Source organism: Myotis lucifugus, unplaced genomic scaffold (genome assembly GCF_000147115.1).
Source record: "Myotis lucifugus unplaced genomic scaffold, Myoluc2.0 scaffold_1, whole genome shotgun sequence".
NCBI classification, from domain to species: domain Eukaryota; kingdom Metazoa; phylum Chordata; class Mammalia; order Chiroptera; family Vespertilionidae; genus Myotis; species Myotis lucifugus.
The window spans coordinates 29,193,553-29,218,962 of record NW_005871049.1 but is presented as its reverse complement, the minus strand read 5'-3'; the positions used below and the strand labels follow the sequence as shown (position 1 = coordinate 29,218,962).

Here is a 25,410-nt window from a genome sequence, read left to right as displayed (position 1 = left end):
TTGAAGATAAAGAGAGGGGGCTTATTTTGAATTGCACTATCTGCTGTTTGGACTCACTTTGCTCATATCTCATATGATGGGTGCTGGGGATTGGCAGCATTATAGTTCTCTGAGCAGATTTGCTCTCATTCTCTAGAAAAAAAAAGAAGTTGCTTAAATGACAAAAAAGGAGCCAATTAAAGGCTGATTAATACAAAACAATATATATCAAGGGGTTTGATGATAAAAGACTAGTCTTTGGGTGGTGAGCACACAATAGAGTATACAGATGTTGTATTATAAAGGAGTACTATATATCAAAGTGTTTGGGGGTCTCTAAAGTCGAACTAGATAATACCAGTTAGTGTTCTTCAACCAGTTAAAATAAGAAAATATTTCCACCTAGTATTCTAAATAATTATAAACAACATACCCTTATGTGACAAAATAGTGGACTGAGCAATTTTCCTTCTTGAAAAATATTCCCTTTTGAAACTTCTCTACATGTGTCATGTTCTTTGAAATCTATTAAACAATTTTAGATTCATGCCTGTTTGTAAACTTGGCTTGTCTAATGGCATACTGAACCACAATCAGAACTTGGGTGCCTTTAAATATGCTTCTGTAGTTTGGCAAATTTGCTCATGATCAGTCATCACTATCAGAAATCATCAACAAAAAAATTAGGTAGACATGAATCAGCAAGTTGTCCAGTTGAAATCATTAATCAGAATGTGTGTGCCATTATCAACTTCTATGCTACAGAAACCAGTGCAGTAATTGAATAAAGAATAGATTAGTTACTCATTTTTATACAAGATCAAGGATAACACTTAATGTAAAGATGTCTGAGAGTTAAATATACAAGCTTTACTGTATGTTTATAAAGTAAATGTACAGAATCTACTGTATATTCACTTTAGAAAAATATTGTGATACTTAAAAATGAAATCCATCAGTATGTAGGTTTTTCTTCTTGTGGGTCATTTCATACTCCTGGTTCCCTGCCAGTGTAGGCCTCTATAGTATTAGCTTAAGTGAAGTTCAGTTAAAAGGCAAGTACTTCATAAAAAATGATGAAGTACTCCGTATTCAGATATATCTGGGGGTTTTCAACATTGCTTTGGGTTGTACATGTAACTGCTCCTTTTCTGTAAACTTGATAGTCAAGACTTGCCTCTCCAGAAAAAGTTACTGAAATTATTTGTCATGATTTCTGTCTGTTATTATCTGAACTTTTGAACATTCACAAGTCAGTTTATAATTTAAGATATTAAAATATTTTCAGAAAATCTGTGGAAAGAGAAGACTTTGAAAAAATAATTGCAGATGAAGCGCTTGCAGCAGGTAATAAAATTGTTTCATGTTAATTGTCTAGTATATGTAATTAGGAATTAATTATGCTTATAGAACTAATGTTTTATTTGCAAACTAATGTTTTCTATTAGTAAAAAAATATTTACCTGTAGAACTAACATTTTCTTTTAAAATATTTATTTTTATTAGCTGGTGAATTCCAGTGTGAATTGTTCAATCTATGTATTGTATTAACATAAAGAATAACTCTTTGTCATATATATTTTTGTTTGACCTTAAACATTTCCTCTTCTTTTATTTAAATTTATCTTTATTATTGAAAGTATTATATATATCCTCCTTTTCCCCCCATTGACCCCCTCCACCTCCAACCTCCCACCCTCACACCCCCAGGACTCATTTCCTCTTTGTACAATGTTCATTTGCTGAGAACTAGATAAGGCTGCATGGGAAGCTGACTCATATACAAGTATATGCTTTGGTCTTAAAGTTAACTACGTGTTCCTTATTTATGCATAAAAATCCTACTCCACAAAGTAAAACAAAGAATTTTAAAAAGGTTTGAAGCAATCATGGGGAAAGGTGCTAACAGTGTTGTCATATTAATAATTAGTTTAGAAAAACAAGTAGCTGAGTAACTTTGTCCTACTACCCTTTTCAAAGTTTGAGTACATGGACCAACAAGTTAAATTTTTCTGAACATACAAGATATTAAGATTTTAATAATAATAATGATGATGGTGGTGATTGTGGCTGACTTATTATAATGAATCCTTCTTAGAAGCCAGGGACTATTCTAAATGCCATCCCCACACATCGTGACAGTGGCATAAAGAGGGCACCATTGCTCTTCCTGAGTTACAGGTGGAACGGAACGTGGTACACAGAGTTGAAAGAATAAAGGAAGTTCTGGAAGAAGTAGGAAGTGACTAATATATTCCAAACACATATTTATTAGAGTAACACTAACAAGAATGCTATTATACCCAGAAAAAAAAGTACTTTATATCATCTCTAAAGAAAAATGACAACATTTAGTTTTATAGCCAGTGATTTCAAATTAATTCCTGTGTCTGAAGCTAACACTCCTGGAGGCCCTGCAAGGGGGACAATACCTTTCATCAGGATGGTCAGGTTTTTTTGTTACCAGGGTGGGACAGCTTTTTCCAAAATGGACCTGCTCCTGCAATTCCTATTGCCCTTTTCTAGCTAAGTTTAGGGGGATAAAATGTTGTACATTATATTCAGTTGATCATTCTTTTTTGAAAAAAATTTTTTTTATTGATTTCAAAGAGGAAGGGAGAGGGGGAGAGAGACAGAAACATCAATCAATGATGGAAGAGAATCATTGATCAGCTGCCTCCTGCACTCCCCCTACTGGGGATCGAGGCTGCAACCTGGGTATGTGCCCTGACCAGGAATCAAACCATGGCCACCCATGTTCATAGGTCAAGGCTCAGCCACTGAGCTATGCCGGCCGGGTGATCATTCTTTTTTAAAGAAGTGATTTGGGATTTCTAGTCAGCATTACCAGAATTTTAGTAACTCATCTATATCGATAATTAGAATATAGATGGTTAATTTGGGTTGGCATTCTTACTACCAGATATAAAAGGAATGAAATCATCAAATAAAACAATGTCTACCATAGTTGTAACAGCACAGTTCTCCCACACTGGCCTATTTGACATGGCAGGACATGTGTTATCTGCTTTCAGGAGTTCCGGTGGAGAGCATCAGAGCATCTCTCGGTGAAGAGATTTTTAAAATATGTTATGAGGAAGATGAACACATCCTGGGTGTGGTGGGAGGAACCCTCAAAGATTTCCTAAATAGCTTCAGCACCCTCCTGAAGCAGAGCAGCCACTGCCAAGAAGCAGAGAAGAAAGGCAGGCGGGAGGCTGCCTCCATTCTCTGTCTGGATAAGGACCACGATTTCTTAAACGTTTACTATTTCTTTCCGAAGAAGATCACGTCCCTGATTCTTCCGGGCATCATTAAGGCAGCTGCTCACATCCTGTACGAAACCGAAGTGGAAGTGTCATTAATGCCTTCCTGCTTCCACAACGATGGCAGTGAGTTTGTTAATCAGCCCTATTTGTTGTACTCCGTTCATGTCACAAGCACCAAACCATCCCTGTCCCCGGGCAAACCCCAGTCCTCACTGGTCATTCCTGCTTCTCTCTTCTGTAAGACATTCCCGTTCCATTTCATGTTTGACAAAGACATGACAATTCTGCAATTTGGCAATGGCATCAGGAGGCTGATGAACAGGCGAGACTTTCAAGGAAAGCCTAATTTTGAAGAGTACTTTGATATTCTCACTCCAAAAGTCAACCAAACGTTTAGCGGAATCATGACTATGTTGAATTTGCAATTTGTGGTCCGAGTGAGGAGATGGGACAACTCTGTGAAGAAATCTTCAAGGGTAAGAGAAACATAATAGCATTTTGATTATGAAATCAATTATTTCATATTTAAGGACCAGAAACAAAAAAAAATGGTACAAATGCAAATGCATCACTTCAAATGTTTTCTTAAAACATTTATATTTAAAAATAATTCTAAAATACTTTTAAGGCTGAAATAAATTTAAAATAAGGTCCTTTCTGCATGTATTTCTTCTCTACTTGACCCTTACTTCACAAATATTCATTGAATGTAATCTACCCTTTAACATCTTTATGAAATATTTTACAACTGAATTATAAAAATATTTATATAAAATATGCTTGCAATCATCATCAGTTGACTTAATTTGGAATAAGAGGTCTTTTTCTATAACAAACAAACAAAACTACTGTTTTTTTCTTATAGGAGCCAACTAAGTAAATTTTTTTACTCAATATTCAATAAATGGAAAAATCAATACCTTTTGATTAATTGTTAGAGGATGTGGGGAGAAATGTTCTGTCTCCTCCTGGTAGAGAACTTTGGTAATTATTTACTCTTAGCTTACAAAGTTTGCTAAGTCATAGTCAATAGTACAGCTAAGCTAATAGAGAGGCTTATGGTGCATATCAATTTTAGTCATGTATAACCCCAGCAGACACACTGTTTCCCCAAAATTAAAACAGCTTTATTGCTTTTTATCATAAAAATTGTATAACTAAATATTTAAAAACTTGGTAATAATGAAAGATGTCCATTGTAGCAACAATAACAAAAACTCAATGACATTAGTTATCAAGCATGCTGTAATTCAGAGTGTGCTTATACAGGGAAAAATTTTGAGCCTGTAAAAATAAAGAAACGTGAGGATTATACATTTTTGTTTAAAACAAAAATAATACTATTTATAACTTCCTTTTTTCACTAAACAATCTATTTTGGCCATCCTTCCATGTCATTAGATATAGGGCTGTTTCACTTTTCAAAAGCTGTGTAGTATTCATTATAAGGTTGTCCTCCATGTAATCATCTGCTCTGAAAAGGACATTTGGATTGCTTTTGGCTCTGCCGCAGTGAGCAACACACATGTACATATTTGTCCACACTCATCCCAGTAAATCTTGTGATCCAGGATGATCACTTGAAGCCTCACCTCCCTGAAGGCTCCCTTGGCGCAATGGTTTCTGCTGGCTGCTCCTATCAAAAGGAAGTAGTCACATGCCACTTACTGAGGAAGCCTTATAGGAAGCATTGTTTGCACTGCTTATTGAAAAGTATGATCTATGTGTAAAGTATACTTTTCAAATACCTGCATACATTTTTAGAACTCACAGTAAATTGGAACTATATGAAAATATATTGTTCTTGGTCAGCAGGTAGAAAAAAAAGTCAAGTACAATACAAAGGGATGATCACTATATCTACTTCCTCTCCTTTTGTCTCCAAAAATGTTGGAAACTTGAATTGGTCACAGCAATTGGTTCTCCTTTGCTTCACAGGTTATGGACCTCAAAGGCCAAATGATCTACATCATTGAATCCAATGCGATCTTGTTCTTGGGGTCACCCTGCGTGGACAGATTAGAAGATTTTACAGGACGAGGGCTCTACCTCTCAGACATCCCAATTCACAATGCGCTGAGGGATGTGGTCTTGATTGGAGAACAGGCCAGAGCTCAAGATGGCCTGAAGAAGAGGCTGGGAAAACTGAAGGCCACGCTGGAGCAAGCCCACCAAGCCCTGGAGGAGGAGAAGAAGAAGACAGTTGATCTCCTGTGCTCTATATTTCCCTCCGAGGTGGCGCAGCAGCTGTGGCAAGGGCAGGTTGTGCAAGCCAAGAAGTTCAATAACGTCACCATGCTGTTCTCAGACATTGTTGGGTTCACTGCCATCTGCTCCCAGTGCTCGCCGCTGCAGGTCATCACCATGCTCAATGCGCTCTACACCCGGTTTGACCAGCAGTGCGGAGAGCTGGATGTCTACAAGGTAGGGGTGGAGCAGGACGGGGCCCATTTTCCAGGCAAAAGTCACTGAGAAAAAGCACTGTAACTAGGATCTGAGTTATAAAGCAAACGAAAGGCCATCCTGGGAGCCACATCCTGGGAGTAGGCATTGTGCATTAATCACCTGGGTGTTCGGCAGCCAGAAATAGCTCTGAATTTGCTCAGAAAAGGAGAGGATTCCATGAGAAGCCTGCCACATTGTCTTCTTAAGGAATAAGCATAGAATGGGGAATGATAGACGGAGTGGAGGATGGGGTGCAGGACCCATGAGCAAGTGAAGTTTAGAAGTCAATGAACATGACACTTGACTGTGGGAACTGAGTGGAGTTGCTAAGCATGGTATAATTCAGAGTATCTCTTGTACAGGGAAAGTTTATCCTTTGTCCCTGTAAAAGTAAAGAAACCTGAGGATTATACAACTCCTATTTAAATAGATTAATTCAATTCAGAGTTAACATGATACTTTTTATGGCCAGTTAGCAGAAACTCAAATTACCTACTTACGGCTTTATTGTAGAGCAGCCGAGGGCAGAGATACCTAAATAAGAGAGACCTGTCTTCAAATCTTGTCTCTACCTGATGTGTTTCATTTGTGAAAGAGAAAATATTATCTACCCAAAGGGTTTATATGAATAAACCTACATATGTCCTGTAAGCTTTATGAGCGGGATTGTTATAAATATTATGGTAAATAATATCTGTTATTCATCAGGCAGCAGGATTTTTGGGGTGCTCAGGATGTACCAGCATCATTCTAGGCACTGGGGACGCACAGTGATTGTCCCCAACATGTAATCAGCCACTTTTAAAATGTAACTGTTGTCAAAAGAAAGAACTAATGAAGAGATTTCATGTTCTGCCTTTAGAAGTAAAATTATATATATATATTTTTTACTGATATAACATATTTTGCCTTGTTTTAGACATTATCATTAAGCACAAAGCATGCCTCTCATTTGCGTGGCTTAAAATCAACTCTTAATTTGCCACATAACAATCTGGCATTTCAGAACTTAACCCAATACAAAATGATTAAGGAGAAACAAAAATTATTTATGGGAATATACAAGACCCTGCTTTTTTTTTCAATTTAGATGCTAGAAGTAAAAACAAAATGAGAAAATAAAAAAAACTTCCTTTAAAAACTCTAACAGGAAATTCCAGACAGAGCTATGATCCCTTGGGACAAAAATAGGCTCATGGATAATTACAGATAAAATAATTGGCTTTGGTTAGGTTAAGCTTGATGGCCTCTTGTGGAATCCGCTGTATTTTTTTGTAGACAGTTTCTATCTTGAGAATGTCTCCTCTCTCAGCAGAGTTGTGAGAAGGAAGGCTTGCTGTTCTTGGCAAACTACTGAGATTGATGTCAGAAGAAGTAGTCCTCTTCTTCAACTTGTTGAAACTTGACAAAATTGGTTATTTTGTCAAGTATTTAGAATCTATCCTCCTTACTACCAGGATGGTAGCCATAGAGTTCCCTGACTCACCCAACTGCAGCCTAAGCTCGTCAATCACCTTCTTTCCTGTCCTTATGCCCACCTTCTCTCCACTCTGATTTCTCATGAAAATACATAGAGGTAGCTGTAAATAAGTAAGGAGGGTCTTAATGACTAAATAAATTTCAGATACACAGAATGTATAATCATAGGCCGACCTATGAGTGTCATGGCTTCCAAGGAATAGTCAAGTTTATTTATTCAGGGACCTGATCATGCCAGGACTTTATTTAACTTCATTTTCCAGCATTTCATCTTTTGGTCATCTTTTTGTGTTAGTATTTATTTATCTATTGTTTTAGCAAATATCTACTGCTTATCCAGCATTTTCCAGCATGGGTGGGCAAAATCCCTGTGAGAAGAGTTGACATGTGTGTGTATGTGTGGAGGGGTGGGAGGTACTGGCAAATACTAGGTTTCCATATGACCTACTAAGCCCAATTTCACACAAGTCTGGACCAGGTGCTATAATAGCACAGAGAATGGGCACAAGTAGGGGTGAGGGTTCTCCTTCTAATTAGTAACACTTTTTTGAGCACTTGTGATATGTTAGCCTTTCAGTTAAGCACTTCATATATATTCACTGCTGAGCCAAAGCTTATGGGAGGCATTGCTGCCTGGTTCATTCATTGGTGAACATACTGGGCACTGATAGGAATTAGTAAAATAGACAAACTCAGAGAGCTTACATTCTACTGGGGCGGGGGTAAGACAATAAACAGATGAGTAAATATATAGTATTTCATGTCGTGTAATATTCTGGAAGAAAAATAAAGCAGGTTAAGGGTGAGAAGTGATTGCTGTTTCATAGAGGGTAACCTTTCTCATAAGGAGATGTTTTGGAGGGGCTGAAGGAAATGAGGGACAAACCAAATGGTTATCTGCAGAAAGGTTATTCCAGGCAAAGGGATAGCAAGTAGGAGCCTGTTTGGTATATTTGAGAGAAAACAGGAGAAGCCAGTGGTATTGAGACAAAGTGAGCAACAGGGAGTGTCAGGAATTAGCAGAAAAGCTGGTCAAGAAGAAACTTGGCACCTTATAAGGGTTTCAGCATTTATTCTGAGTAAACGTTTACATCTCTTTTTCCTTTTCTCACCTCCATTTCTCCACACTGGAAGCTGTGGATAAGAAGAATGAGATGATTTGATAAGTTACAATAAATATTTAGAAAAGAAAAATGTGATTATTACAATTTGGTGGATTTAAATTAATTGTTAGCTTTTTATAGCCAGTATCATAGACAAAGAACACTGAGATTGTTACTATATGATCCTTAATTTCTGCTGTAAATTATATGCTATAATTCTTCCTGAGCTTTTTATTTGTAATGTGGAAAATCTGTTATGCGCAGGTGGAGACCATTGGCGATGCATATTGTGTGGCTGGGGGATTACACAAAGAAAGTGATACCCATGCTGTTCAGATAGCACTGATGGCCCTCAAGATGATGGAGCTCTCTGATGAAGTCATGTCTCCCCATGGAGAACCTATCAAGGTAAACTAGATCATATATTGTCCAGGAAATGAGAATAAATGCTTAGTTAGTTATCAAAAGAATGGTGTGCCTGGCCTGTGTGGCTCAGTGTTTGAGCGTCAACCTATGAACCAGGAGGTCATGGTTCAATTCCCGTTTAGGACACATGCCCAGGTTGCAGGGAGCATGCAGTAGGGGGCATGCAGGAGGCAGCTGATCAATGATTCTCTCTCATCATTGATGTTTCCATCTCTCTCTCCCGCTCCCTTCCTCTCTTTAAAGAATGGTGTATCAGTCGGGGTTTAGTTGCAGAGAGCAAACTCTCACTTGTTGAAGCAGGGGAACATTTACCACCTGGTATGGAATGGTTCCCAGAATCATTGGGAGGACCAAAGAAGCCATCTATAAGTTAAGCTTTTTAAAAATGGGTCCTAAAGCCACATTTCAGCGCCACTGCTTTTTCCTCTGTCGGGAAGCTGGCTCCAGAACTATACCACCGTAGCCAGTCAGGAAAAGGTTGTGTTCTGAAAGCTGCTGCCTCTGCTGCTGGCTACAGAACACAACTACACGCACCTCCTCTAATCTGGATCAGCGACGTGAATTCCTGCATCCTGACCCTCACAAAATGAGCGCCTGGGAACTGGGCTCTCCACTAAGCACCCACAGAAAACCCAAAGCTTCCCTACTTGTAAGCATCCCAAGTGCAGTCCCAGCAGAAATCGTGGCTCCCAAATCTCATGCACGTGGCTCTGAGTCACTGGACCTAAATGCATCTAGGTGCTGCCAGGGAGTTTGGAATATGTAGTTTTTAGTGTTCCAGTAACTGCAGGGGAGGACATCACAGTAGAATGAATGTGACTGTTAATCCACCAGTATTTTCCAGGACACATAAAATTCTAAAATGTCTAGATCAGTCAGACTCCAGAATAATATTTCATTGCACATGAAAAATAAAATTAACACACTAGGCATTGGTTCAATAGACAGAACATGAGCAGGTTATGTTTATTTGTAGCACTGTAGTCAATCTGGCACTCCATTTTTATCAAATAGGCCTCAATTGATGATTCAGAAGTGGGCCTTTTTGAAGGGAATAGAATCCTACCTGGTATGCTCTAGATATAGGGAGAAGGAAGAAAAAAACAAAAACTATACTATTTAGAAGTTTAGTCTTGGCCCTCGTCATGATTAGTAGACACCATACATGCAAGTCATCATGTTGGTTTTACAAGTCGACTGTCTTTCCAGTTACATGTTACAGTGTGACACATTTTGTATATTTAGTTCTGTAAAAATACAAACCTTTTATTACGCATGGATTCTGTGCATCGGAAATTAGATGACGCATAACAGGGGTACCACACCTCAGCCCACAGTCTCTGGTTCCTCAGCTGGGAACACTCAAAGGGCTGAGGGCAATTAGAAGAGCTGGATGTACCACTTGAAGCTGGAGGATCCATTCTGACGTGGCTGCTTCACTTACATGCCTGGTTCCTTGCTCACTGGCGATGGCTGAAAGGTTGGGCTCAGCTAGGACTGTCAGTCCATGTGCTTACGTGGTGTAGACTCAGAGTAGTTACACTTCTTACATGGTGGCTTATGTCCCAGGGAACTTGATTGGTGGCAGCATGGCCTTTTATGACCTAACCTTAGGAGACACACAGTGATGCTTCCATTCTATTCTGTTGGTCAAAGCAATCATAAGCCTGCCCAGAGGGGAGGAGATAGAGCTCATGTCTTAATGGGGAGAGTGTGAGATAAATTGTGGCTGTTTTAAAAGCATCACAGCAGACCTAGCCGGTTTGGCTCTGTGGTTAGAGCGTCAGCCCTCAGACTGAAGGGATTGAAGGGCGTGAAGGGTCTCGGGTTCCATTCTTGTCAAGGGCACATGCCTCGGTTGCAGGCTAATCCCCGGCCCAGTTGGAGTGCGTGCAGGAGGCAATCAATCAAACTGTCTCTCTCACATCTATGTCTGTCTCTCTCTCTCTCTCTCTCTCTCTCTCTCTCCTTCCCTTCCACTCTCTCTAAAAATAAATGGAAAAAATATCCTTGGGTGAGGATTAACAAATAAAAAATAATAATAAAATCATCACAGCATCTTACTTTTAATTCTCTCTCTCTCTCTCTCTCTCTCTCTCTCTCTCTCTCTCTCGTTTTGATGAGGAAAATCATAGTATCAAAGTAAATGCTCAAAATATCCACATTAACAATAAAATCAGTGGTTTCCACATAAATGGATTTTGTAATTAAAATGTGTATGTTTGAGCCAGGGGGATTTTTGTTATTTGTAGAAATGTATTTTTAGAGTTTTGCAACTGGAGGAATTATTTATAGCTAGTTTCAAAGACAATTAGCTGAGTAATAAGAGACTAGCTTTAATGACCTGTAAAGTGAGATGTTAAGCATACCTTTTATTTGTTCTAACCTGCAGTCCTCGGGACTATCTGATGGCTTTAGGAGCTGCCTACGAAACATCACAGAGGCAGAAGGGAAGAGCATTTTCAGTAGAGAGAGAAACCTTATTGTGTACTGGGGGCAGGGGAGCATATTGTGACAAACATCATCTCATTTAATATTTACAACAACATTATAGAGGAAACTACAATTCACTGGTGTACAAAAGTGGTCAAGTCTCCCATGCATCTGGATTTGGAGTTATGTCTATCTGGCTTCAAAGCCCAGGCTTACCCTGGCTGATAGCTCAGTTGTGGTTCTATCCCCCATCAGGGCATGTACAAGAATCAACCAATGAATATATAAATAAGTGGAACAACAAATGGATGTTTTTCTCTCTCTGCGCCCCCCCCTGCCCCCCGCCTCTAATCTGGGTCTCAGCAACCACTTCCTGCTTCCTGTGTTATTTTTTACTTAAATATTGCAATTCCCTTTCTCTAGTTGTTAGTCATTTGAATAGTGGAGTAATGTTTGGCATAAAGTTATTTTCCTCAGAATGTACACTTTATATAGTGAGAGCTAGCAACTTTTGCTCCTCTCTGACTGTGTTTTGGAAAACAACTGTAATCCAGAAGTTATGTCTATCTCACTTGATAGAGCAGTTTCACATAAACAACCCATAGACACTGTCTTGTCACGGTGGTGACAGCGATAGGTATGCGTGGAAATCTGTCTCAGATACTGAAGAGAGGTGAAATAAGAGTGCTTTGTGCAATAAACCTAAGGGCATAAGTAGAGAAGAGTTAAGAGGTGTAGCTGATTCTTCTCCGATGATTTTTAATCAACTGTGAGTAGAGGGAAGTTGGCTGAGGTTTGAGGAAGGAGGGAGTGGTGTGGTTAAGAGCAATTGTTACAATACTTTAGACAGGGCATTCAAACAACACTGACAAGTGGGAAGAATTTTAACCCATGACCAGGAACATTGTGGTACGTTTTTTGATTTCAGATGCGAATTGGACTGCATTCTGGGTCGGTTTTTGCTGGAGTTGTTGGAGTTAAGATGCCCCGTTACTGTCTTTTTGGAAACAATGTCACCTTGGCTAACAAATTTGAGTCCTGCAGTGTACCACGGAAAATCAACGTCAGCCCAACAACCTACAGGTACTGATTGCACTGACCACCTAAACTCTATTCTTTTACTATTTCATTGGGGGAAATGGTAACTGGTTCAAGAGGGAGTAAAGTACATCTTCTAACTCATGTGGACATCTGCCCTGGGCCTGTGGCTGCGATTCTTGAATCTTTCTGCTATCAAGAATTCATTAAATGGTTTTATTTTTCCAATCTATTTTTCTTACAAATTTTGAACTTTTTTTGAAGATGATCTAATGAACATGTCTTATGAGAAATGAGTGTCATTTCTCATTTGACATTTTGTGTTTATCTGTAAGTTTATTTCAAAAGCCTGGGATTTGTATTCAGAAGACGTGTCTTACAAGTTCCAAATACCAGATGTGAGATCTTGAGCAAAGCACTTAACAAATTCAAGTGATATAAAGGTTATGATTATAATTACCTTACTAATAGGAGATGTTGGGCTAATATGGACATAAAAATGTTTTTTTAATTTACCAATCACCTATAGTTTTATACATTTTTATTTATTAAACCCTTATAGTTATATTCATTTTTATAGTTAATTTGTAAATATTTCAAACATACAGAAAAAATTTAAAGAACATGATACCGTGTAACCAATACTAATATTTAACAAATGTCAACATTTTGCCATATTTGTTTCAGAACCCTGTTTTATGAAAGAAACAAAATATCACAGGCTCCTGGCCCCCATTTTCTCTCTGATATGCTGGACTTTATATCCCTTAAGGTTTGTAGGAACATCTGAGAACGTGTACTTCCTGAAGACAGGCAGGCTCCTAAAGAGAGAGGCTAGAAGGCACCGAATAGAGAAATAGCTCATGTTGCTCTGTTTACCAGGAAGGAAAATGGGCAGAAAGAGGCCAGAAGTGTAACTCTTTTCATTTAAGTTCCTCCAGATTAAAAAAAAATATAAAGTCAGAGAAAAGTAAATTTCCACTGGCCCTGTTCATATTCTTTTACAACTTGCCTTGAACCTACTCAACATATTTGGAGATTTTTTTTTCTTGATGAAATGTAAATCTAGGTCCTATAAATCTAGTTCATTTATTAAGGCTATTTCTAATGCAGGGGTGTACTGGTAAACCAGCTTTGGGAAGTAAAGTGGAGAATCCCTGATTTCTAGAATTTACCAATTTCTATGGTGTAAATACTCCTACCATGGCAGGTTTTAGGCGACTGATAGTTTGCAAAATTCTTGAATGTTAAAAGTTCACTCTCATGAGCCAGGACAAGCCAAATCAAGTATGTTGCTATGTCACTATATGTGCAGGTGATATAATATGTATTCTAGAGTATGAATAAGCAAGAATCTATCTTCTCCCCAAGGTTAATTAGAGTATATCAGGTTTTCATTATTATAAAAGTGACTTGATATTCTTACACATATATCTCTAGATATTATACCTATACATGGTATTCCCAGATCATAGGCTGTACTGTTTCAACTTTACTAAAAATCAATTAGCTGCCCAAATTGCTTCTACCAATTTGTATTCCACCAACAATGTATGAAGGTTTGTTTCTCTTCTCCAAAGCTTGATATTATCAGACTAATTAATTGTTACCAATATGATGAATGTTAGGTGATATCTAATTGATGTTTAATCAGTCTTTTGTAATTGAGTTATTTAATTTTCACAACTATCCCCATTTTCCAAAGTTAGAAAACTGACATCTTTGTTGCTATTCAACAACAGAGTTTGAAGCTTATACTTTGGAATTCTGTAACTTTTTTTATATATCACCAAATATTATGCCTTATAAATAATAGGCCAAAAACATTTATGAATTCATGACTAAAACATCAGTAGAAGGCCATGGTCTAGTTGGGTAGATGTGATGAGTAATCTAATCTTCTGTAGGAGTTGGTTTTGATTCCAGAATTATTCAACATTTTTCATCCATGGCCTAAATAATAGATTAGAGAGATGCTTATTAAGTTTGCATTTGACAGAAAGCTAGGGAAGCAAATAGAAAGATGAGTAACTTAACCAGTGGGATTGTAATTAAAATGAGTTTAGCATAATGAAGAAGTAGTAGCAAATAAAAAAAATTGGGTATCAGTATGTACAATTAAATCTCATTTTAGTCCTATTAACCTTGGATTTGTAAAAATTCTATTGAGAGATCAAAAGCTCTTCTTACAGTATTTTATACATATGCATAAAGCTTATGTAGAACTTTTCCTTTATAACTTCTTGCCCATGAGTACTTCTCAGTAATATTTACAAAATAAATGAATTGATAAATGGCAATGTTTTAACTCTTTCAACTTAGGAAGACTTATTCTATAACATTATATTTATGGGGTGTTGTTTTTTTTGCTATTGTTAGACCTTTGGATTATTTGGGGGTTTCCCCCATTACTGTGAATTATACTGTTATTGAGATTATAGATTATATCTTTGCAAAATATTTTAAAATTAATTTTTCGAATATGAGTGAAATGCATTATTTGGGTAGAATTTTCTTGTGGTTGTGAATTGTTTTGCCATTGTACTTCTTCTGTGAAGATGTTTGTTAACATCATTAGGAGCTTTATGTCAATCACAGCGAACACGGTTTATTAATATTTTGAGGAATATTCATTTATTTATGTTGTCTTTTCTTGCATATAGGGTAATACTTTTATTTTACTCTTTCAGATTACTCAAGGACTGTCCAGGTTTTGTCTTTACCCCTCGATCAAGGGAGGAACTTCCACCAAACTTCCCCAGTGAAATTCCGGGAATCTGTCATTTTCTGGAAGCTTATCAACAAGGAACAAATTCAAAACCATGGTTCCAAAAGAGAAATGTTGAAGATGGCAATGCCAATTTTTTAGGCAAAGCATCAGGAATAGATTAGCAAAATATGTCCTTGATTATTAGTCTTTGGGGTTTGATTCCTTCGAGCATGTGTGGAATCTCTGAGAGCACTTTAGGATGCAGATGGATAAAAACAGTATTAAAATTTCAGGAGCTCACGATCTACTTATTCTTCCACTTAACATGACAAACATGTATTCACTTCAATACTTCAGCTCTCCAGTGAAAATAAAAAAAAGAAACCTCGAAAAGTGACCTTTGGGGGAGATTTCTGTTATATATCACTTATTATCTGTACTCAAAATTTAGCACATTGTACATATATCAGGTAATTGTAGCAACCTATACAATGTGATGGAGTCACTTGCAATCTTGTGTCCTGGTGGAATGCTATGGTTATTAGAGTGTGTTTGTGATAGCATTGCCTTACAAAAGCTTTTGAACAGAAATTATAGTCTTCAATACCATAAGCTCTTGGAACTTTTCAACTCTGAATTTTATTACATTTTCTCATTTAATTTTTAGCTTATATAACAAAATAGATTGAGGTTTTTCTCTGTTGCACTTTTCTTTTTTTATTTTTAAGGAAATAAGGAATTCTGGGTTAGATGCAATATGAATATAAAATAGGTCTTCTGTAAATATCAAAGATTATTTTATAAAAATATTCTCCACCACATAATGTGTCATTAACAATAAATGTTTCCTTTTGTTTGACATTTTTTATTCCATATATGGTAAAGGCTATTTTAATTCATATTAGCATTTTCATTCTTATTCATTCATTTCTATTTTACAGTATTCAGTATAAAAGAGGCTTATAGCCTATATTGAAATGCAATATCATTCTGATTTAATTTAACCAGAAGCAACATGGGAGTAAAGTAAGCATTTAGGGAACAAACTATAAAATACAGAAACAAGATATTTACAACATGCATACATTCACCCCACCCCACCTCACAACACACAGAGGAATTGGGCTCTATTTCAGCAGGCATGCTCTATTGCCATGCTGAGCCATATAAAGTTCCAATAAGAAAATCTAAGTTCACAAGTGGGAAATAAGACTTGTTCTTTTTCTGACTGTATTTTTAAATACTTGTGTTGAATAATTTAGTGTGTGTATATTTCCTAAGAATCATGAGGGGTTTTTTTGTTTTGTTTTGTGTGGGTTTTTTTGGTCTCATTAAGTACACATCTGTGAATGTTTTATTCTAGTTGAAATATCTCAATGATATTCTTTAAATAGAATGTTAGTGTTGATGAAGAAAATTATGCTGTGATTTTATTATGGAAAATTTTAAACATTTTTTTCTGGAGCTTGAACTTTAATTTTTAATGATGTTAGTCTAAGATCTCTGGTGAACTAAACCTAAATAGGGCTTTGATTTTAAAAGAGCTCAACTTCAAAGCAAGAGAAAAATGATCATTATCATTTTTAAATCACCATTAGCAGAGCCATAGATACACTGAACTCTTATTTGGGGTTCTAAAAAATAATTCAATTTAAAAATTATTTAATTATTTTCACTAGTTCCCAGGCTACCCCATAGTAACCTCAGGAATAAAAAGTAATTACTGATTGGCCTTTAGTATCCCATGTGTACCACTATAGATATTACAATGATTATTATTTACTGATTCCCCAATATTTTAAAGGACTTAATGTGTCTCATTAAATACCAATCTTATTGTATAGGTGTTGGGAAAATATAGTTACAATCTTACAATGATATGAAGTTAATAAAAATACGTAAAAGGGAAATAAAGACAAATACATTTTTCCATCTGTAATGCAACCCTCAGTATAGGGAAAATAATAGGAATTAAAGGAAATTTAAAGGCATACAATAAAATGTCACCTTTATAAAAATATTTAAGCAGACCCCAATTTGTTAATTTGTTTTCTTAAGTTTTTAAGCTAATTAGAATTCACAAATATTTTTTTCTGTGTGTGTTTCTAATGTGTGTGAGTTCACCCCAAAACCCATAGAGGAAAATATAATCTGAGTAAAAGCTATCTGAGAATTCCTTGTACTAGTCCTACAACCTTTCTATAAGTTTGACATTTTATCTAAATAAAAAAGTCAGCAAACATGTATTTTCCCAGACAAATGAAATAATCTGTGATAGGTTCCCCAGGCCAGCCTATAAAGGCTCATTAATTATGGAATACTTTGTGGACCTTAAGCAAGATGAAAATACAACATTCCCATGATAGAATGCATTCAAAGTCCATAACGGGGTGCTAAAAACTTGAAGGAATTTCCTTTCCCTTTCTATTCAATTTGGAGGATAGAGGTTATGGATACATTTCCAGATCCAGACCACTGACGGTAGCCAGGAGCAGAGAATCTGGAAGGTATGTTCTCAAGGAAACAGGGACCAAAATAGGAGCTCTGTTTCAGGAGTGGAATTGAGGATGGAGAAAAGAATGGACAGAGAGGGCCTATGACAGGGTGGGGGGCTAAGAGTTCGGAATCTTTTTTTAAAAATATATATTTTATTGATTTTTTACAGAGAGGAAGGGAGAGGGATAGAGAGTTAGAAACATCGATCAGCTGCCTCCTGCACACCCTCTACTGGGGATGTGCCCATAACCAAGGTACATGCCCTTGACTGGAATCAAACCTGAGACCCTTCAGTCTTCAGGCTGATGCTCTATCCACTGAGCCAAACCAGTTAGGGCAAGAGTTCTGAATCTTGTTGCCAGAATAACTATCCTAAAAAATAATGTGGGTCTAGTCCCCATTGGTTTAGCTCAGTAGGTAGAGCGTTGGCCCTTGTTGAGGTGGGTGCAGGAGGCAGACAATTGATGTGTCTCTGTCACATCAATGTTTCTCTCTGTCTCTCCCACTTTCTTCCATTCTCTCTAAAAATCAATAGAAAAATATCCTCAGGTGAAGACTTTAAAAATAATAAGAATAATGTGGGGTCCCAAGACTACTTTTCTTTTTTAAAAATATATTTTATTGATTTTTTACAGAGAGGAATGGAGAGGAATAGAGAGTCAGAAACATCGATGAGAGAGAAACATCAATCAGCTGCCTCCTGCACACTCCCCACTGGGTATGTGCCCGAAACCAAGGCACATGCCCTTGACCGGATTCAAACCTGGGACCCTTGAGTCCGCAGGCCGACGCTCTATCCACTGAGCCAAACTGGTTAGGGCCCAAGACTACTTTTCAATCAGATGGTTTTTCCTGAGAATTCCACTAGCTGTTTCATTTGTCCTGATTTTTTTATTTTATTTTCACTCACAGCTTCTTGCCCAATTATTAAATGTCCAGTACACAAAATAAATTTGCCTTTATACCTATTTCTTAAGCAAACATAGAGTTCTGTGGTTGTTTTCTAAAGATGTCTGCATCAAGAAGCAAAAAGAGAGTTAAAAAGTGTCTTCCCATTTTTTCTCATCTTTTTATTTCTATCTAGATTTTGTAAGAAAAGGCAAAGTTTGAACCTAAATATGAATAGGTTCACTTACTCATTTTCATTTATTTAATTATCAGTTCTTGAATAACTACCATGTGCCAGGAATAATGCTGTTTTTGGAATTCAAAGATAAGGCATGACCTATTCTATCAAGAAAAGAAAATAAAAAATGAACATAAGATAAATAATTTCAAAATTCTTAGTGCTTGGAGAAGTGTCTTGGTCTTAGAGGAGTTCATCCAGCAGAGGGGGAAGGACATAACCAAGCAAGTAAACCAGCACACACAAAGAAATGGAGTCTTGGGGGTGCATAGCCTGTCCTAGGTGGCAAGTTTCCCGGGATGAGGTGGAGGGGATAAGGACAGAAAGATCACTTAGCTACAGATCATGAAGAGGGCTCTTTTTCATGATAAGATGTGTGATTTTGATGATGGTGATGGTAATCATCATCATCATTATTCATTTCCATAGAATCCTTTGTTCAAAACAAATCTTACAAATGGAAAAAAAGTGCAAAATAGAAAAAAGCAGACCATTAGCTTCCACTTCCTTCCCCAACACTTTTTAAACCAGTAGGCAAAGGAGACACCAAAGGCTAAAGGAAGAAATGGTCTGATCATGTGTGTGTGTTTGAAAGGCAGTGTCAGAAACAGCATGGATAAGGGTTGATGTTTATTTGCATAGATGACCAAGTGAACATTCTTCTGTGTCTCAGAAGACAACGGTTTGTGCTACATCCTGGGTATTTTACCCAAAGTACGAACATAAAGCTGGGTGTCTGGCATAGGAATTTCATATCACTTCCAAGGCCACTAGTCCTTCACATCCTTTGGTAGGAAGGAAGGAAGAGTTGCTTCAGCATTTTACTAACCTTTCCTTCAAATTCTTCTCTGTGATATTACCAGTCACACAAGGCAGACCCTTCCAGGCCTGTCCTGTGGTTAGGTTAGCAGCTGTCCTAGGATGGAGCACAGTGTTCTATGGAGGGCCTAGCCAGTGAAAGAGACTGCCTATTTCACATAGTTCTGGGGATGGACTTGGCCCCCTGACATTTCTCAACCCGGAAAGTGCCCAAATGGAGCTTTACATACAAAGCCTGAAGGAAGTCTAGGGCTATCTAATGGTTTGAAAGCCACATGCAAATCCCTGTTAAAGCAACAGTTAATAACCTCAAAGAGAATGTGTTAATGAATTGTTGTAGTAGTTTAAAGTGTATGGATCTTACCTGGAGAAATAAGTATTAATCAGTGAAACGGAATCTCTTTGATACATATTGTTAGGGTGGCTTGCTAGGTCAGTACCTTTCACTGAACAATAAAACATAAAGAGTTTGCTTTGCCTGATTGTGCCTTTTGATGCTGTGTCACTCTTAAATGGCTGTTCTTGAAAAGTTAAACGAAGGCAGATTTGAAGGGTAGAAGGATGGGGGGGATATGAGGATACAGGTGGGCAGCCAGTCACTAGAGGAGGCTACACCAGAGGTGTTACAATTCCTGTAAATAAAGATTAATCTCATGCAAAACAAAAATTCAGTGCTGCAGAGATGATAGAAAAATGCAATTCCCTTGTCTAATCACAGGCTAAAAGCAGGGACAGCTTGCTTTATGAAGCAGAGAACACACAAATGTAATTTTAAACCGAGGTATACAGTGTTGTAATGTATGCTCTTTGTTGGGTTTCTTCACAAATCCTGAGAAATCTTGGTATCTCGTAGTGAGAAGTGGAAGAATCCTGCTGAGAAGCCAGGAGTTTGGGAAGTATTCAAGTCTGTTGTAGTCTTTGTTGTCTTGAATTTTCTTCTCTGCAAGTTTTTGCTTTCAGATGTTCTGTACAGTGTGAGTCCCTTGTAAAGACTTCTTCTATTATGTTGATGGTGTGCACTCCTTTCATATTCTTACTTTCAGCCACTTCAAACATTTTACATTTTATTGCCATCACTATTTCTCTTTAAGTAGCTTTCCTCTTAACCTATCACACCTGTGTCTGTTTTGACACAGTCACACAATCCACACACTTTTTCATCCAAAATTATTCCATTACTTTCTTCTGTATGCCCTCTTTTCCCCATATTCAGTGCATGCAAAAAAAGGAAAAGCTTCATAAATACATAGATTTAAGTTTTTTAAATAGCACAAGGTGAAAAAAGTGATATTCTAAAATCTAGACTTCTTTTAGCATCAGTGTATTTTTTTTCATCATAAAATACTTAGTTTCAGGAAAATGTTAATATTTTAGACTTAAACATTGGGATAGAAACCAGAACAAAATGTTAAATGGCAGATCTAAGAGTTAATATCAGACATTTCTGGTACAAGATTTTAGATAAGTTTGAGCTGCCTTTCAATAATTTTAGTGTTTAATGTCACAATATTAAATTGCCAGTAAACCTTACCATTTGTGGAGAAAGCTGCTTGTCAGAAAAGGACTTTGCACAATGCCCAAATCTTAAATTATCTGCCAAGATATTCATTTAGTCTGAAATGTTGCCGAACCCATCTGTGTTGATTGAAGAACTATGAATTGGCTTCACAGAAAACTAAAACAAAATGAGGAGAAACAAAAAATGCTGTTATGGAGGTTGAACAATCCCAAATATTCTACAGTAGCAAACTGAAGCCTTTTGGAAAATTGTAATGACAATGGTCATGGAATTCTGGGAAATAGAGATGCTCACAATGACTCAGGACTGTGGAGCCTGCAGGCACTATTCCCTCACAATGAGCTGCCTTCTTCCCCAAATAACTTGTATCTTGCAAAATTGAAGCAAATAAAAATATATCAGTATTTGAGAATTTACTGCCCCTTCACTTCTTGCCCCTTGTAAATTAAAGACACACTGTAAAATCTTATTACAGAAATGATATTCACCAATCTGAAGTGGTGTTCTCCAGCTTTTTGGATTCCTGCACACTATGAGTAAACTATTTTAGTACACCGACAATATATTATAAATATCAAAAGTAAGTATTTATAATATAAATATTAGTAATACTTATGATAAATAGACTTAATACGCTGCTTTCAAGCCTATGTACTATGATATCGTAGTAAAGCTTATTTTATTTATGAACATGAAGGTAAATAGAAATTTTAGTATTTTCTTCTCTTACCCTAGTATAGCATCTTTATATTTTACTTTGGAAACTGCTCCAATTGCCAGTGGGTTTCACTTTCATTGAGTCATATCACTTTGAGAACTGGATAAAACATAAAAGATATAGACCATCACCCCGTCCAAATGTGCAGATGAACTTCTAACTCAAGACTTACATATACTTCAGAGGTTTGGGAACTTTCTTAAGTTTACTCCTAGGTCATCCCACGGAGACAGCATAGACTCTCAAACTAAGAACATGTTCTTTAGAGGGGGAAAGAGTAAATAATGTTCAAAATAAGAAGAGAATGAATAACTGAGAAAAATCTGTGCTTTTGGTTTAGAAGAGACCACTATTGATTTTTGAGAAATAAAGGAACTATGTGGTGTTTTTTGTTTGTTTGTTTGTAAAATGATTCTTGGGTATTCACATATAGTCAAGTAAAGTTTGTTTGTTTATTTTCAGCAAATAGTTAACATCTCTCTCAACATTTTTTTCTCTAGCTTTTGGTAAATGTGTATTGCTATTGGTGCCCTTGTTTTCTTCTACTTCTTCTAATTTTGGTAATTTATTTTTTCTCTTTGCGAAAGAGGATAGTTATTGGACCTTGCATTGAAAACCTTCTTGATACTAACAACACTCCTTTTATTATAACTTTCATAGCTGCTTTAAATAACATGTTTAGTTTGAGTTCTGCTTCTGGCAGAGTTGCAAAGTCTATCAAAAAGTTATCCTGTGTCTCAGAAGCTTGTTAGATATTGCTGCCACATAAATATTATAATAAAAGTGCTAAAGTGAGTTCTATTTAGAAGAAAAATAATCCACTGAATAAAATAAAAACTATTCTTCCAAGACATACAAATACATTCTTTCTGGTGTAAGTCTTGCTGCTGCAGAGAGAGGAATCCTCCAACATAACACAACATAATGGCATGGAAACCCAGGACCAACAACCACCATCATTTCAGGCTTTTGCTATGCCTGAAATGCATAGCAAATGCATTTGGTTACAATGTATAACCAAAATCCGTTTTCAAAAAAACTATTTTTAAACAAGGTACTAATATAACTAAAGTAAATTTTTTTTAGGCATGTAAAGCTTCAATTTCTAACAGAACTTGTTCTGGTTTTTCAAATAACATAAAATAAAAATAGAAAAAATACCCTAAATTTAATAAAACTGTACTCAGTGTATCCAACTGTAATTGTTAGTAGCACAAGCTTCGGGGTCAATCTGTCTCCATCACAGTCTGTTGGGAGAAAATATTCTATCACTTGCATTTCTGTAGAGAAACAGGAGTACTGACTGCCTTTGTTCTACTCTGTATTTTAAATGATGTTTGTAGAGGAAATAATCTTAGAGAATAATGTCCCCCTGAAGATCAAAGGGCAGGCATGCTTACTACCCATTGTGTTCCTAAATCAGTGGTTCTCAACCTTCCTAATGTCGCGACCCTTTAATACAGTTCCTCATGTTGTGGTGACCCCCAATTTCATTGTTACAAATTGAACATCATTAAAGCATAGTGATTAATCACAAAAACAATATGTAATTATATATGTGTTTTCTGATGGTCTTAGGTGACCCCTGTGAAAGGGTCGTTCGACCCCCAAATGTAGGGCTTCTCTCCTCTAAAGAAACCTACTGTGTGTGCAGGATCACTTGGCTTTCTTCACATTGTCCTGTGAAAATTGCGGCGAGGGAACCAGTGTAAGATATGGCTGCTATAGTTGTGAGTAATAAAGTCTTTTGTCTCTAACCCGGGAAGCTTGCGTCTTCTGCCAGCACCTATGAAACTGTGACAGTTTTACTGGTTAACTTGCATGTAGAGTAAAATCTCAGACCCTTCAAAGTCATTCACAGTTATTGACAGTTTTGGCAATGAGGATAGGATGCCTATGGAAACACGGTTTCCAGAAAGAGCAAGTATGGAAGTCTTGTGGGCTGATGTAGAGTCCAAGGGAATCAATAGCAAACACAGTGACTAAATTGCATGTTCAATAGGGTAATAATGCTCCACCATTTTGTTATGTGTCAGTGAGGAAGAATTAGGGAGGGAGCAGCATGCCAACTATCAGAAATGAGGCTCAAAGTCACTGCCTGAACAGTGGCTTGGTTGTTGCTAGCATTTCTTTGGGCTAAAAGACTTTCTTCCCACTCAAGCTACCAGTATCAAGTCTACCTCATTGCCATAACTCATACAAAGAACAGTCCTGGGATAGAGGAAGATTCTGACCCTCTTCAGACAAGAGTTACAGAGATAAATGTTTACCCTCAATGCAATGGAAACCTGCATGCCCTCTGAGCAGAAACCAGGTGAATTATGAGAACACTGGCTTGTCCACTTGGGAGATGGGCATGCCAAATGCATAATGCTTGTTAAGAAAGAATTGCAACAGCTGGGCAGTGTTAAGGCTTAGCCCTTCCTATAGTCTTTCATGTCAACCTTAGATCTTTTTAGAGATGACAGTCTTGGAATTTCTTTAGTAGTCTTTGCTGCAATAAGGGAATTTGGCTCTTTTCCAGAGATTTCCCTGATTCAGGCAAATTTCCATGGAAACCATAGATAAGACATTGCTGTGGCTAAAATTGTGTCACCTCAAAACTCATATGTTAAAGTCCTAGTCCCCAGTGCCTCAGAATGTGACCTTATTTGGAAATAGGATTATAGCACATGCAATTATTTAAGGTAAGGTCATACTAAAGTAGATAAACCCCTAATCGAATATAACTGGTGTCCTTATTTTTAAAAAGGGAATTTTGGACATAGAAACACACAGGGAGAATGCTATGTGAAGATGAAGGTGGAGATTGAGGTGGTGCTTCTGCAAGTCAGACATTATGAATTATTGCCAAGAAACAACCAGAATCTAGGTGAGAGGCATGGGACAGATTCTCCTCTCAGCCTCAGAAGTTAACCTACATGACACCTTGATCTTGGGTTTCAAGTCTCCTGTAATGGAAGACAATAGATTGCTGTAGTCTGAGCTACCCAAATACTTTGTTTCATCATACAAAAGAGGCAAACATTTTGACTTCCTTCTCTCTCCCCACAACCCCTCCCCCACCCCCATATAAAGATAGGTGCTTAAGACCTTTGATTTCCTCTGAGGGCAAAGAGAACTTGGCCAGCTTTCTTGGCTTATAGATAGGTAACTTCTGGCTGTGTCCTCACATAGCAGTCTCTTTGTCTTCTTATAAGGACACGAAACCCATCCTAGGCACCCTACCCTCTATCACATCTAAACCTAATTACCTCCCAATGGCTCTAGTTCCTTCTAATACTATCACATTGAAGATTTGATAGAGCTTCAGCACATGAATTTAGAGGACGCATACATTTAGTCCCTATCGAGGTTTCTGAGAGATCTCAGAATTTGATTCAGAAAAGATACTCAGCCCATAGTATTAGTATCCTATTGTTGCCATAACAAATTACCAGAAACAGAGGCTTAAAAGAACACAAATTTATTACCTTCTACTTCTAGAGGTCAGAAGTCCTAAAATCCAGGTCAGCAGGGCTGCATTCCTTCTGGAGGCTCTAGGAAGAATCCTTTTTCTTGCCCTTCCCAGCATCTACAGGCCTTCTGCATTCCTTGGCTCATGATGCCTTCCTTATACCTCTCCCACCTTTGCTTCTAATATGACACCTTCTCTGACTTTGACACTCCTGCCTCTCTCTTATAATCTCCTTCCTGATTACCAGAAAATCCAGGATGCTCAGCCCATATCTTTGGCTTAATCACATGTACAAAATCCCTTTTGCCAAGTAAGGTAACATATTCACAGGTTCTGGGGATTAGGACATGGACACCTTGGGCTGGGGAGAAGACTTATTCTGTCTACCAAAGC

At 37.3% G+C, this 25,410-nt stretch overlaps 1 protein-coding gene across 2 annotated transcripts in view; it reads left to right on the top strand.

Annotated features, from left to right (window-relative positions):
- Nucleotides 1-16,900, top strand: part of GUCY1A1 (guanylate cyclase 1 soluble subunit alpha 1) — a 47,678-nt gene extending 30,778 nt beyond the window's left edge. For both annotated transcript variants that reach the window (XM_006081871.3, XM_014456540.2), the window contains exons 4-9: nt 1,268-1,326; nt 3,015-3,724; nt 5,187-5,672; nt 8,540-8,683; nt 12,063-12,217; nt 14,863-16,900. In XM_006081871.3, the coding sequence (XP_006081933.1) occupies nt 1,268-1,326; nt 3,015-3,724; nt 5,187-5,672; nt 8,540-8,683; nt 12,063-12,217; nt 14,863-15,064 (1,756 nt within the window). In that variant the 3' untranslated portion in view covers nt 15,065-16,900. The remainder of the gene's footprint in view (nt 1-1,267; nt 1,327-3,014; nt 3,725-5,186; nt 5,673-8,539; nt 8,684-12,062; nt 12,218-14,862) is intronic.
- The last annotated feature ends 8,510 nt before the right edge of the window (nt 16,901-25,410 follow it).